Source organism: Nestor notabilis, unplaced genomic scaffold (assembly GCF_000696875.1).
Source record: "Nestor notabilis isolate BGI_N333 unplaced genomic scaffold, ASM69687v1 scaffold14221, whole genome shotgun sequence".
Classification (NCBI taxonomy): Eukaryota; Metazoa; Chordata; class Aves; order Psittaciformes; family Psittacidae; genus Nestor; species Nestor notabilis.
Genome location: NW_009915246.1, coordinates 26,401 through 39,241, shown reverse-complemented (window position 1 = coordinate 39,241; position 12,841 = coordinate 26,401). Strand labels below are relative to the sequence as shown.

Genomic DNA, 12,841 nt, shown 5'->3' with positions numbered 1-12,841 from the left:
GGCATGGAGCAGCACAGGAGAGCTGCCCCTGCCCCAGCAGCCAGAACTCTTCAGCAAGGTCTGGCACAGCCTTCTCTGTCACTGTCCCTGCTTCTCACCCCGGGCTGTCCTCTTGCACCTGTGGGAGGAGGATGAAGCTCATATATCCTACTGCTTTGATCATGCTGCTCTGCAGCACCACTTTGCTGACTCCTAACATAGCAAAGCAGCTTTGAGAGCTCCTCATGCTGCCTGTCCTGCAGCCTCCTGCAAAGCTGCCCAGTGCCCTGCTGCTGCCAGCTATGGCCAATGCCTGTCTCTCCTTCCTCCAGTCCTCTCTAAGACCCTTGGAGGAGGCCACCGGGAGCTACCCAGGAGGCAGCTACCCACAGAGGATCCATCCCCAGAGCTGAGCCCACCTTCCCTCAACATGGAGGGCTTGCAGCAGGCTGAAGCTGGTTTTGCTGACTTCCTGGCTCAGGTCATGTCCCCCGGGGGATCTCACACGGCTCCTTTGTGGCAGCATTTACTGAAACACGAAGGCAGCAAGCACTGCTACACCCACAGGGAGCAGCTCCACACCAGCGTGCAGAGGCAGGTCTGGCTCTTGCCCTGGGGTGAGAGGAGGATCAGACTTATCTCCTTTACCCACACAGCCAGGCTAGAGCTGCTGCTGCTTCCCAAGACCACTCAAGGCTCAGCCAGCTTGCTAGGCATGCTCCAGCATCAAAGGGGTAAAAGCCTTCTTGTGTCCCAATGCAGCTGCTGTCTGCTACTTCTTCTCCTTGGAGAGGAGACCAGCTGCTCTATCTAAGGGGGAAATCCTTCAAACACAGCAACCCCCAGAAGACAGAATTCATCCTTGTTTTGTGGAAAAACATGAAAATGTTCCCCAAAGGAGCCTGAAGCTACTCTATTATTCCTCAGTTAGGTAAGGGATGCCCCAGCTCCCTGTTTGGCTGGTTCAACTACACTTACTTGGATGCAACACAAGTTTTCACAAGCCCCTCATCATTCTGGGCAGGGGAAGAGGCATGCGCCATCCCCGAGGAGATGCAATGTCAAGTCTCAACCTGAGCATTGTCAAACTTGATGCGGCTGTGCCAGAGACACAGCAGAGCTTGCTAAACTTTGGCACAGATGTGCAACCTGTGCGAGAACATGGATGAGAGCCTCTCAGAGATTTTTACTTGCCCGGCTCTACTGGAAGACAAAGGAGCTGTGCTGTTTGAATATTAAACCTTTAAAATGCCCCCAGCAGCTTTATCCCTGCTAGGCATCGTAATTCAGCTACTAGCTCCATACCAGTCCACAGGGAGAGCTGGAAACTGGCCAGGTGAGCACTAGTGGAGCCCAGGGCTTCAGTGGCACCTCCCTGCTCAAAATACAGGAAGGCAGCCATTGTCAGCTTGCTGTCAACTGTTCCAAGTCAAACTTCACTTCTGAAAATAGCATGCAGGAGCCATGATTCCCCGTTTCAGAGGCTGGGAATTAGGCACCTTGATGCACCAGCTGCCAAGCCAAAGTCAGGGAGACAGCCCCAGCTCCAGGGATGAGGGTCCTCCTACCATCTGGAAAAACAGTAAGGGAAACAAGCAGGACCTGAAAGGAGCAAATCCATGGTTCCACTAACCATGACCTGACCCACATTTGCTCACCACCTTTCTAAATGCCACACAAAAGCACCAGCCCTTCTCCAGCTCCCAGACTCCCAGGCAAGTGAGAACTCTTATTCAAAGCATCTTAAAAAGACCCCAATCCAGTCCTTCCCCATCCTTCCCAGTAAGCCCAGCTGCTTGGCTGCTGGTTACTGTCCCCTTCTAAGCTAACCAAGACCCAGCATCTCCAGCCCCAGTGAGGCTGTTTTCGGCTCCCTAACACAGCTCCCTTGGATGGAGCTAAGTGGTGGGGCCCATGTGCTGCAAAGCCACAGCAGAGAGAACCCCTGAGGCCCAAAAGCTCTCTCCTGATATGGACTGCACAGGTCCGAATGAGCCTACACTCGCCAGGGGTCTGAACAGCCATCAAACACTGATGATTCATTTATAATCCAGTGGCTGTGTCATGATAGCCAGGAAGACAAATGAAAACAGCAGCACACAGACACTGGGCACATACTCTTTATTCTGGGGATAAAAATTGCTTATACATTTTGCAGCAACTATTTTCATAAAAGACTTTTATAAAAAATGTAAAAATAAGCAAATATTTTCCATTATTAATATAGGAAAATGCTGCTGTGTGAATGGTTACTCTACAACTTATGAGATAAAATACCACCTTAAGGAGATATTATCTTTACAAGTAGTTAAAAAAAAGGCAGAGGGCCATCGTATTAACATGCCAGGCATGAAGCCGGCTTCATTCCACAGAAAGCACTCATCTTGTAAAAGGTAGCCACATATTAAAAAAGGCACTTGGTTATTTGGGGCTAACAAGGAAAAGCCCTTTGTTTCTTTAGCATCGATGTAGCAACACTTCATTATTTGCAGTGAAACAGGTACCTGGACAGAACTCCAGGAGCTCACAGGCTCCTGCCTGGAGATCTGAGTCGGTTGCAGCTAAACTTCACAGGACGCACTGCAGCAAGTATGCCAGGGAACGCTGTGTGCATCATAAAAAGCAGTAACTTCAGAGTTAAAAACTTCAACCCAAAATGACAGCCCCGGGAACCAGCTCCTCCTGAGGCCTTGCCTTCATGTACCATTGAGTTGAATCAAAAGAAAAAGCTTTTGCTCTTGATTAAAGTGGAAAGAAGCATCAGAGGAAATACTGTACATGGTAGGATGCTGAAGGGCCACTGTTCAGAGGGGAGCAGCCTTCTCTGTCCTTTAGCGGCAGCCGACAGCCCTGATCTCTTTGGAACATGTGTCTGCAGGGTTCCCCTGAAGAGGTAGGAGCAAACCAACCCCAGATATGTTCACTTCGGCTGCTGACTGGTTCAGAGCCCTTCAGGGAAGCATTACTCTTGCGGACAAAGCAGAAGGAGTGGCTGTTTTTCTAAGGTCAGTGACAGCTGGCTTCTATAACTCCAAAAATCTTGGGGAAGCTGCAGTACAAATGGCACTACCATCCCACAGAGCACATGGGGCATCTCAGTTGGGAAATCTCAATACAGGCTGAAGCTGAGAGCAGAGGACAGCCCCAAACCTGTTAAATGAACTGCATCGGGCAACAGTTTCTGAGCTATTTGGTCTGCTGCTTAAGGTCAGCTCCTGGCTTCAGGCATGCTGCTCCTGCTGGAAGCCTGCTCCGGAGGCAGTGCTGCAACTTCCTTGATGAGAGGGGAAGACAAGGCAGCCCTGTCCCAAGGCTGGAGTGGAAGGGACACCTTTCAAAGGGCTGGACATGGTTCCCGACACAGAAGGAGACACACTGCAAACGTGCAATGACATTCTTGACACTTTTTGATAATACCATGACAAGGCAGCATATGGTACCTGGAGGACAGGGGACACAGCCACCCTTGGATGGAGGGGTGGGGAGTACTGTGCAAGAATGCTGGGAGCTGGTGTTACAAGGTTTTGAAACACTCATGCTCATACCAAGTTTCCCGAAAGGCCTGTATGGATTGCAGGGCATCTCTTCCGGCATGGAAGCCTGTGAAGACAGTCATGGACAGACCTGGCAGGACAGGGGCATGGGGAGGGTAGTGTGTCAAAATGGACAGGTGTGTCTCAGGGAAGACATACAACACGGGAGAGATGTGCCTACAGGCCACCGTGGGGGGAAGACCAGTTCAGACCAGCGTTTTTTGGAGCGGGGTAAAAAAATACAACCAACAAAAAGACCTAAGAGAAGACTATATGTATATATAATCTCATAATACCCAGGGGGCAGGCAGTGAGAACACTAAGTGGTGTTAGTGGGTCTGTATAAGACAAAGACTCTGGAAGATGGCAGGGTGAAGCTGCGTGACAGAAGGTGTCGCTTGACCTGCAGGTGTTTCGGGAAGTCTGGCTCGCTTGCTGAGCAAGGGCAGCCGAGGGAAGGAGGGGGTCTACGAATGTGGGTGCAGCTCTGAGCTGTGTCAACACATGGCAACTTGAACTCAAGGAGAACTAGTAGAAGGTGCTTCAGAGAGAGGTTATGTGGGTAACAGAAGTAGTAACAAAATAAGGATACACAGCTGGTTTTGGCTAAATTTCTGGAGAAATGACCATGAGATGCATTAAGCTGAAGAGCTGTCTCCCCAAAGAAATGGTGGAAGATATTTCAAAGCAGACTGGAGAATCCAGTGCAGACAGCAATCACATCCAAGGTGCATGGGAGTTGGCTAGAAGCGACTCAGCTGGTCTTCTCCATCACCAGCTTCTACAGTTCTCTGTTTAGCATAAAAGCATACAACGCCTACAGCGACCACAGTCCCTCCAAGGAAAGAACAGCCTAGGCTCATTAAGACTCTTGGATACTAAAATGGTTCTTCATTTTCATTCTGGAAGACCTTCATGAGTTCTGGAGTCCACTTTTTAATCGGGTTTCACTTTCAGGCCAGCCTTCAGGCATATACCTGCATGTTGTTCCGCTGCTGCTCCGTCATGTGAGCGGTGGCTGGCCCACGCTGATTGTTACTGGGACTGGTTGCCACATCAGACCAGTCAGAGGCAGAGTGTGGGGAGGAGCTGGACCACTGGTCTGGAGATTCAGGCGATGGAGTCAGGTATGGGTGCTCCCCCTGTAAGTGCCGGTTGTGGCTAGGAGTCCGTTCTGTGGCTGAGGAGTAGCAGCTGTGCTGTGAGGGTGGTGTGGGGTACTTCCCCATTGAGCTCTGGAACTGGTGGTAGGCTGGGAGGACTGTCTGAGCCACTTGCCCGTCCTGCTGAGGGAGGGCAGCCATGGAGAATGAGGCACTGGGGAGCTGAGCTAAATCCGGTATCTGGTACATGGAGCTAAGAGGACCAGCCATGTTCTGAGCGCAGTTTGACTGGGCCTGCTGTGGCAGTGCTTGCTGATTTATGCCACCCTTGGGAACCAGCTGGAAAGTCATGATAGGGGGCAGAGACTCCCTGGACACTCCCATGTGCTTTGTATCTGCTTGAACTAAACTGCTCTGCTGAGAAACAGTGGGGTGTGAATGCATCACCTGCGGCACCATGCCAAACATCTCATTGTACTGGGACTCATTCACCTCCATTCGGTTCATCCACTCGGCAGAAACATTGGCTGGCCGGAGCCTGCTGAGCCCACTGTTAGGAGGGCTGGTTCTGTGCTGCGAAAGCAGCTGGCTGACAGATGGGAGCACTGTGCTGGATCCACGACCTAAGGGCTGCATCTCATGAAGGTTGGAGAAGGACATTGTGTGTGCAGCTTGCACAGATGGAGCAGTCAGCAGTGAGCTGGGTGATGAGTGTAACACGCCTGGTGATGGCATCACAGGAGACGACGTTGGTTCGGATGCAAAAGCATGGGGTGATTCTAGGGAATCAACTGGTGACAGGGTCACCGAGCTCTCCGAAAACTGCCCTTTGCTCTCACTGAGGGACTTCTTCCTTCTCCTCTTTGCATCTTTGGTGAGGTTTGTGGGCATGATGCCTTTGGCATTCGGTTTTCGAGACTTCTTGCTTAACGAAGTGTGCTTCAGATTGAGGAAGGACCTATTTGGGCCACAGATAACCGGGGAGAGAGCAGAGTTCAGCATGGCACCTGGGTGCCCAGCAGGGCTGTGTGCCACATTGTACTCATTGAGAAGCTGCACAATGTCGTGGTGCATCCGGTCCTGGGCCACATCTCGGGGCAGGCGGTCCATGTGGTCCGTGATGTCTCGATTGGCAAAATGGTCCAGCAAGATTTTTGCTGCTTCAAAGCTGCCTTCCCGTGCAGCAAGGAAGAGTGGTGTCTCCTCCTGGAAACACAAAGAATAAGTATTTTAGCGGCTTCACTGTGTGGGAACTGTCTTAGAGCTAACAATCCCTTAATGGTGCGGCAACACCTGGAGGCACTGTTTAATGCAGTGTCACATTAATTGTCTTCTAGAACAACCAATCCACCCTGACATATGCCCATTGAAAAAGATGTATTACAGGAGATGATTTTATACATGGCAGTGGAGCACAGAGGCTAAACTATTCCACCAGGAAGTTCACTACCAAGAGCAAAGGGATGCTTTGAGTTAGGAAGCACAGCCATGCTGTGCACACCCAAACCGTACCTTGTTATCCTGCATGTCTCTGTTGGCTCCATTTTTCAGCAGCACTAGTGTTGCTTCCACGTTGTTGACAGCGGCAGCCCAGTGAAGAGCAGATTTACCTGCAAGGAAATCCAACAACTTCAAGTTACAAATCAATGAGCTATTTTCTAAAGCACCAAGATCAACAGAGCATACTGAGGGAAGAAAGCAACTGCAGTGCAGCTCACAGCACATGAACATGTCCTTAAGGTCACATTTCCACTTTGTAAGCCACCACGCTGTGACAATCCCCTCTGTTATCAAGACGCAATGGGATTTCCAGCACTTGCTCTGGGATTTTTTTATTTTTATCTTTTAAAAAAACTATGCAGAGAGTCATGTCTGCAGCCCAGAAAATCCCACATATCCAACCCCGTATTTCTGCTTCTCTTCCATGACTGTCTAAACAAGCCCCTATTTTAGTCTATTCCTGCTGGGAAAGCTTCCACCAGAGCGCCCAGTATCTGATTTAGACACAGAATTTATAAGCAGCCCACACTCTGGGAGAGAAGCAGCCCATCCCTCCTTGCTCACACCATGACAAATATTTGCCCAGCCCAGTATGTCCGTGTTCACATTACCATGGTCATCTACGGCATTCACATCTGCCTGGCAATTAATTAGCTCAGCCACCATTCCTTCCACAGCCAGACGTGCAGCCAGAATTAACGGGGTTGTTCCATCATTCATGCGAGCATCCAAGTCTGTCACTCTGTTACGGATCAGGATCTGGCCAACAGGGAAGACAGAGTCTTTTCAATACCACTATAGACCAAAACTAAGGATTAAGCAGAAACTCAAGAGAAATTTTATAACGTAAAAGCAGCCTGAGCACTGAAATGTAAGGACCCAGATAACAGATAACAGAGACAAAAAGATCAAGTAAATACATGCCACATGATTCATGCATCCTGAGTTCTTCAAGCTATGAATATCTCAAGAAACTGGATGTAAAATACAGTTTCACCTGGCTGTCACACTGCAAAAGGCATGAAGCAAGGCTGAGAATGAACAGAGTGCAGTTTGGGCTGACTCATATAATTACAGAGCACAGTTACTCTTAAGTGGGTTCTTTAGTAGCCGTACCTGGAAGACACCCTGGGCGTCAGCAGCTACAGCTGCATGCAGAGGAGTGCGCCCCATGTTGTCCCGGGCATTAGCATCCGCACCAGCATCTAGCAAACGTTTCGCAGCATCTGCTCTTGAGTAACGGGCTGCTAAATGCAGCGCCATCTCCCCAGTGCGGTCTGTCTGGGCCTGCAGGTTGGCACCCTGATAGATCAAATCTGTTATTATATTTGCTGAGGAATCTTCTGCATCCTCATCCTCCTCGCTGATATCGGAGCTGCCCACACGCAGAGATGCCAACATAAGTGGAGTACATCCATCTACAACAGAAGAGGTATCATAGTAACCTGGTGACAGCAAAGGAAAGGAAACCCTCTCACAATCCTTTCCCCTTGAGCACCTACAGCTACAGACAATCCCTCCAGTCAGTTTAACCCAGACCTGTTCTCTTATCATAAAGCCCAATAGAGTTAGTGAGTTGTTTTCTTTCCAAGCTGGTCATTAATACCTACCTCAACCCCAACAGAACTTAGATACTTCTCAAATAAGAAAGATCATTATAAGCCAAAAAAAGTTTGCTGCTCAAAACATAGAGGCTAGCTAAATTCCTACATAGAAGCAAAGGCTATAAAATTCAGAGAGTTCAGATGATTAAGTGTAACTATTCACATGGATGTTCTAATCGCATACCTGGGGAAAAGAAACAATTGACACAAAAATTATTGAACAACTAGCCACTGATTATTGGTGGCATTTTGTAGGTATTAACCTGAAGTGAAATGCAGACAAAAGCCTTCACATTTATTACACACCAAGGTCTCATAAGAAGGACCCTGAAGTTGTTGCTTTTAATGAACATCCATGACCAGAGCCCTAAAACTGATCAAGCACACTCTGAACTTTTACAGAAGGGACCTCTGAACTGTAGGAAGGGACCAGGGAACAGGATCCAGTATTATTCGCTAGTGTACCAGTAGCATCCTACACATGCAGAAGCACTGAGGTGCTTCAGTTTCAGCAGACTTTGAACATTACAAAGTATTCACTACTCAAAACCAAAGACTTCAGCTATAGATGCTTATGCTTGCTTACTGATTTTACTGTTTTACTCCACACACATCACAGACACATAGAAAGTAAGGCAGACTAAGATTGCAGCAGGAGCAAACCACTCTGTGCTAAGTGCTCCACTGGCGCTCTACAAAAGTGGAAACAAATTTTGCTTCTCCAGTGTGGCTTGCAAAGCTAAAGAAACTGAAGACAATCTTCCGGTAACTGCCTGATTTCAGCTGGACCCTACAGACACAGCTTTGCTGCCTGCACACCTCTCAATCTACCGTGCACTATCTGCACTGCATGAAGTGTGTGAGCCCTGCTTCCATTTCCCAGCTTCTGACCACTTAGCTTTCCCGGATCCCTCCTTTAGAGCAGTTCCAAAATCTTCCAGCAATCTATCGTTCTACCACAGGGCACAGTGTCGAGCAGCAGGGCTGTGGCCTCCAGGTCTGCTCCCAGTCGGGCTGCCAGTAGCAGAATGCCCGCTCCTCCTAGTGGCTTACAATCGCAGGACACACAGGCTTTCACCGAGCTGCTTTCTCAGAATTTGCTGGACGGCAGTGAAGTGTTGACATATAGGCCTGGGTTCAGTTCCAAGATCCAGTCCTGTCTGTAGACCCTCTTGCCTGTTGTCCAAGGCTATACCTCCTTTTGTGCTTCTCCCTCCCACTGCTGGCTCTGCTTCCTTGTCCCAAATGAATGCTTCTCAGTATTCAAGTCAGGCTGCGGTCTCCTCCGTACTGCCCTGACACAAAGAGTAGAGAGACGGAGCACAGAAAGGAACTTTCCTTTTCTCCAGCACTACAGCCCTGGGAAAAGCACTCACAGGAAAGGTCTTGCTTGCTCAGTCACTGCAGTTGTCCTGGATGATCATGCCTAGCTGCTCTGCAAGGACACAGCTATAGTATGCATTAAATCTTGGAAAAATTAGCTGCAACCCTCCAAAAAAGTCTCTCAGGTACACGCAGCTCTTTTCAGAGCTTTTTAAGTTGGCCACACATGGGTTTTATGAGTCTAGCAAAAAGCACATTCAGCTAGACTGTCACAATTAAGTGCTTGATGGACTACTAGGGAAAAAAAAAAAGGTGGACACAATGTCTTTTTTCCTCCCTCCAGCTTGTTCTCTGAAATAGCTGTAAAAGCACCCAAAAGGCTCCAGCTGGAGGCAGACACACAGCATGGAAAATTCCAGTTCTGAACCACTGAAGTTTTAGTAACTGAAAAGAGGGGCATGTAACAGGGACAGAACATCAGTTTTAATTATAGGTGGTGTGACCAGTTATGCCTATAATTGCATTACCCTGGTTACAGACTCACAATAACCCCAGTGAAAAGAATGTCCTCACCACTCTGGGGGACACAGACAAACAACAGCATGGGGAGACAAAGGTGACAGGAGTATTTTATAAAGACTCTTCTGTTTGCTGTCTATCAAGATGACAGTTCCCGAGTAAATGTAAAACTCGGAGCCACATGGTGGAGTCAGAAGTTCACCATATAGATACAACTGAGGGACTTACACAAGCACAATATACTGAAAGCTGGGATGCAAAGAACCCACTGGCAAAGTCTCCAGGCAATACTTCCATAGGAGATTGGACCTCTTGGATCCCTCTAAACTCGAGAGACCTCAAAAGGTGCTGGATTAAGAGAGGGAACAACCCCTTGGTACTGAGGCATTTCAACTTACCCCTCCTCTCTCTAGAAAATACCTCTACTGTTCTACCTGTCACCTGGACCTGTGGCCAGGATCTAACTCAGATGGCTCTAGCCCACACACCTGCACCTGAATCAGTCAGCCTCAACATCCTTTGTAATCAGGCGTAGCAAAGCATTACTGGAGTGTGAGCCATCTAGTCTTCAGGAGACTTCTGCTCCAGACAGAGATGAAGTGCCTATTTCCTTCCTCTGCTACAAAGGAAGAGGAAGGTGGCCAGGGTAGATGAACAGCTACATTAACTGTGAGGAATCCTAACCCATTACTCAGACTTTTTGAATGATTTCTTCCCTAACAGTAACTCAGCTGCTTGCTTCTGATGCCACAGAGGGGAATCACTTCCAGCAACTTGCTGCAAGCGTCACAGTTGCATCTGAATGGCAGGAAAGCAATTCACAGGTCAGTATTATTCCATTGCTATTCTTCGACAAAGCTTTGGGTGAATGTGAAAATAAGCAGTCTGAAGTCTTAAGAATGTTATTGCCAGCACTTGGAAAGCTTTCACCTTGCCACACAACTAGAAGCTTCAATGGGGGAAATAAAGGAGAGCTTAAATTTGGCAGAAACTGCTGGTTTATATTCTCACACTCGTTACACAGAAATCACTCCTTCCCTGTGCTTTGCATTTAGGAGACCTAACGGGTCAATAAGCAGAAAAGACAATGGAAGGGAACTGAGAGAATGGGTCTAGTCATCATTAAATTGCATGGAAATATTCCCACAAAATCCAATGAAAAGCAATTGCAGCAATATAATCAGAATCACCTCTCTGCATAAAAGCCATGCTTGCAGCTCTTCTGACCAGGTTAATGTTGTTGGTCAACCTTTGCCTCTCAGAACACAGGAATTGATTATTACCAGATGACCCAGTCCCTTACCAGGTTACACAGCCTTAGTGCTACACTTACAAAAAGCAGCAAAGCATTCTTACAGCATCTAGTCATTTGAGATTGAAGACACTGTGTGCATGTGCGCATGTTAAAGACATCTCCTTCAAAGTTCACAGTTGTGTTATGAAGTCAGTAAGCTGATCACTGTAAGCTGAGGATATAAATGAATGAATTTAAAAAGTCATTAACAATCTTGCTGTATTGCTGCTCTGTTCCAGCACAGATGTTTCACACACTGCAAATCAGGCTATACTGTCTGCCAGAAGTCATCTTATTCAGGAAAAGGCCATCCTGCTTCCACCCTAGAAAACAGACACCTCAGGTATAAACCCTGCTAACTTGTTCCTTAGAAGGCTGGCACAAGTATCTGCAGTGATCCAGCTGGAGAAGCTGGGCGTTATTTCTGGCACAATTATGCATTCCAAATTTCTGCCGCAATGGCATTCTGACAATATGTTTTAGGCATGTATTGTTATAAAGGAGATCTTACAGCTGTACTTCCTGCAGGTGCTTCCTAAGTGAACTCTTTTTCTCCTGGTTACATGATATTCCACGTGGTACAAATCATGACCCAATCTCTCCAGCTTTCTTTTCTGGAACACACATGAGCTTTCCTTGAGAACCATAAAATTTCTGCTGATGTTCCTGTATACTCCACATACTTTTTAAATGTTAGCAGTCCCAGCCATTAGAGACAGAGGTCGGTGGCTGGCTAGCAGAACACATGGGCATTCAGACTACTGACCTGGTCCTCTGACATTGACATCCAGAACATCCACTTCTTGATCTGCTTGTGGTGGTGTAAGGGCTAGTGACATGCTCCCACAGACATCTGCTGCCTCCAAGTGCTGCTGTGTCCACTGGCGCTGATCTATCTGCTCATCACCTTCCGGGAGCAAGGCTTGATCCTCAGCCTGAACACAGGAAATAAGCAGTTACTTCAAAACGCTCCTCAGGAGGCCAAAGACACTGAACGTTCTTGGGGTTTTCTTAGTTTTGTTAGGGGTTTTGGTTTTGGCTTGCTTTTCTTCAGGTTTTTGGTGGTTGTTTTAGGCTAATGATGGTCTCCATTTACCTCTGCTTGGCATTCTCATCTATTACACTCCCACCATATGTTATGAGGCCTGAACTGCAAGACATTACACCACTGTTCTTGTTCCCTTTTGATGCAGGAGGGGCTGGGTAGGGAGGGGACACGGGAACAGAAGTTACCTGTTTTCTTTACTGGCCTGTGGTGGCAGTGTTAACCTGAGGATTTGCTCCTCAGATATCATTAGCTACCAATTACAAATCCCTGAGCAAAGAGAGGCTTTGAGCAATGGGCATACTCTACAAGTTAATGCAGCTGTTTTCCTTACTAGCTGTTTCAGGTAATATTCAAGTTGTTGAGCTCCTTACCTTTGCTCTCTTTGGCTGAGGTCCACCATCACCCGCCCAGTGTTCAGTTGGTCCAGAATCTGCCAGGTTACCCTCTGGTATCTGGACTGACAGATTTCTAACAAACAAGGAGAACACACCACTTCGCAGGCAGAACAAGTGCTACTACTGATACTTACACTAGCCTGCAGAGACCAAGGATGGGATGCTTGCAAATTCGGTTGCTTGCAAATAGAGGGACTAAGAAATTGGGAATCTCAGGCAGACAATGGTGGCATTAAATGCATTTAGAACTGAAAACTTGGTTGATTCAGTGGAAAGTCAAAAGTGCATATATGGGATTATTCTTTTGAAGCTTTCCATTATTTCTGAGTCATGTCTTTAGTGCATTGAGCTACGTGTAGTAGAAGTTCATCGTCACCTATCAACCTAAGAATGGCTCACCTATTATACGAGAAAATTAGGCAAACAGTACCCAACTGCTGAAGTAAAAAGTGTCAAAAAACCAAACATAACCAGGAGATCAGATTTCTTACTAGCATTTTATAGATTACAGTTATAAGTTCTTCTGTCCAAAACAGATGTATT

The 12,841-nt window shown here is 47.5% G+C and overlaps 1 protein-coding gene across 1 annotated transcript in view; it reads right to left on the bottom strand.

Moving 5' to 3' along the window:
• Positions 1-4,044: 4,044 nt before the first annotated feature.
• Positions 4,045-12,841, bottom strand: part of NOTCH2 (notch 2) — a gene marked incomplete at its 5' end in the record, with an annotated part of 32,568 nt that continues 23,771 nt past the window's right edge. The window contains 6 exons of the mRNA XM_010024051.1: positions 4,045-5,821; positions 6,128-6,225; positions 6,727-6,874; positions 7,232-7,533; positions 11,622-11,790; positions 12,275-12,371. Of these exons, the coding sequence (XP_010022353.1) occupies positions 4,478-5,821; positions 6,128-6,225; positions 6,727-6,874; positions 7,232-7,533; positions 11,622-11,790; positions 12,275-12,371 (2,158 nt within the window). The remainder of the gene's footprint in view (positions 5,822-6,127; positions 6,226-6,726; positions 6,875-7,231; positions 7,534-11,621; positions 11,791-12,274; positions 12,372-12,841) is intronic.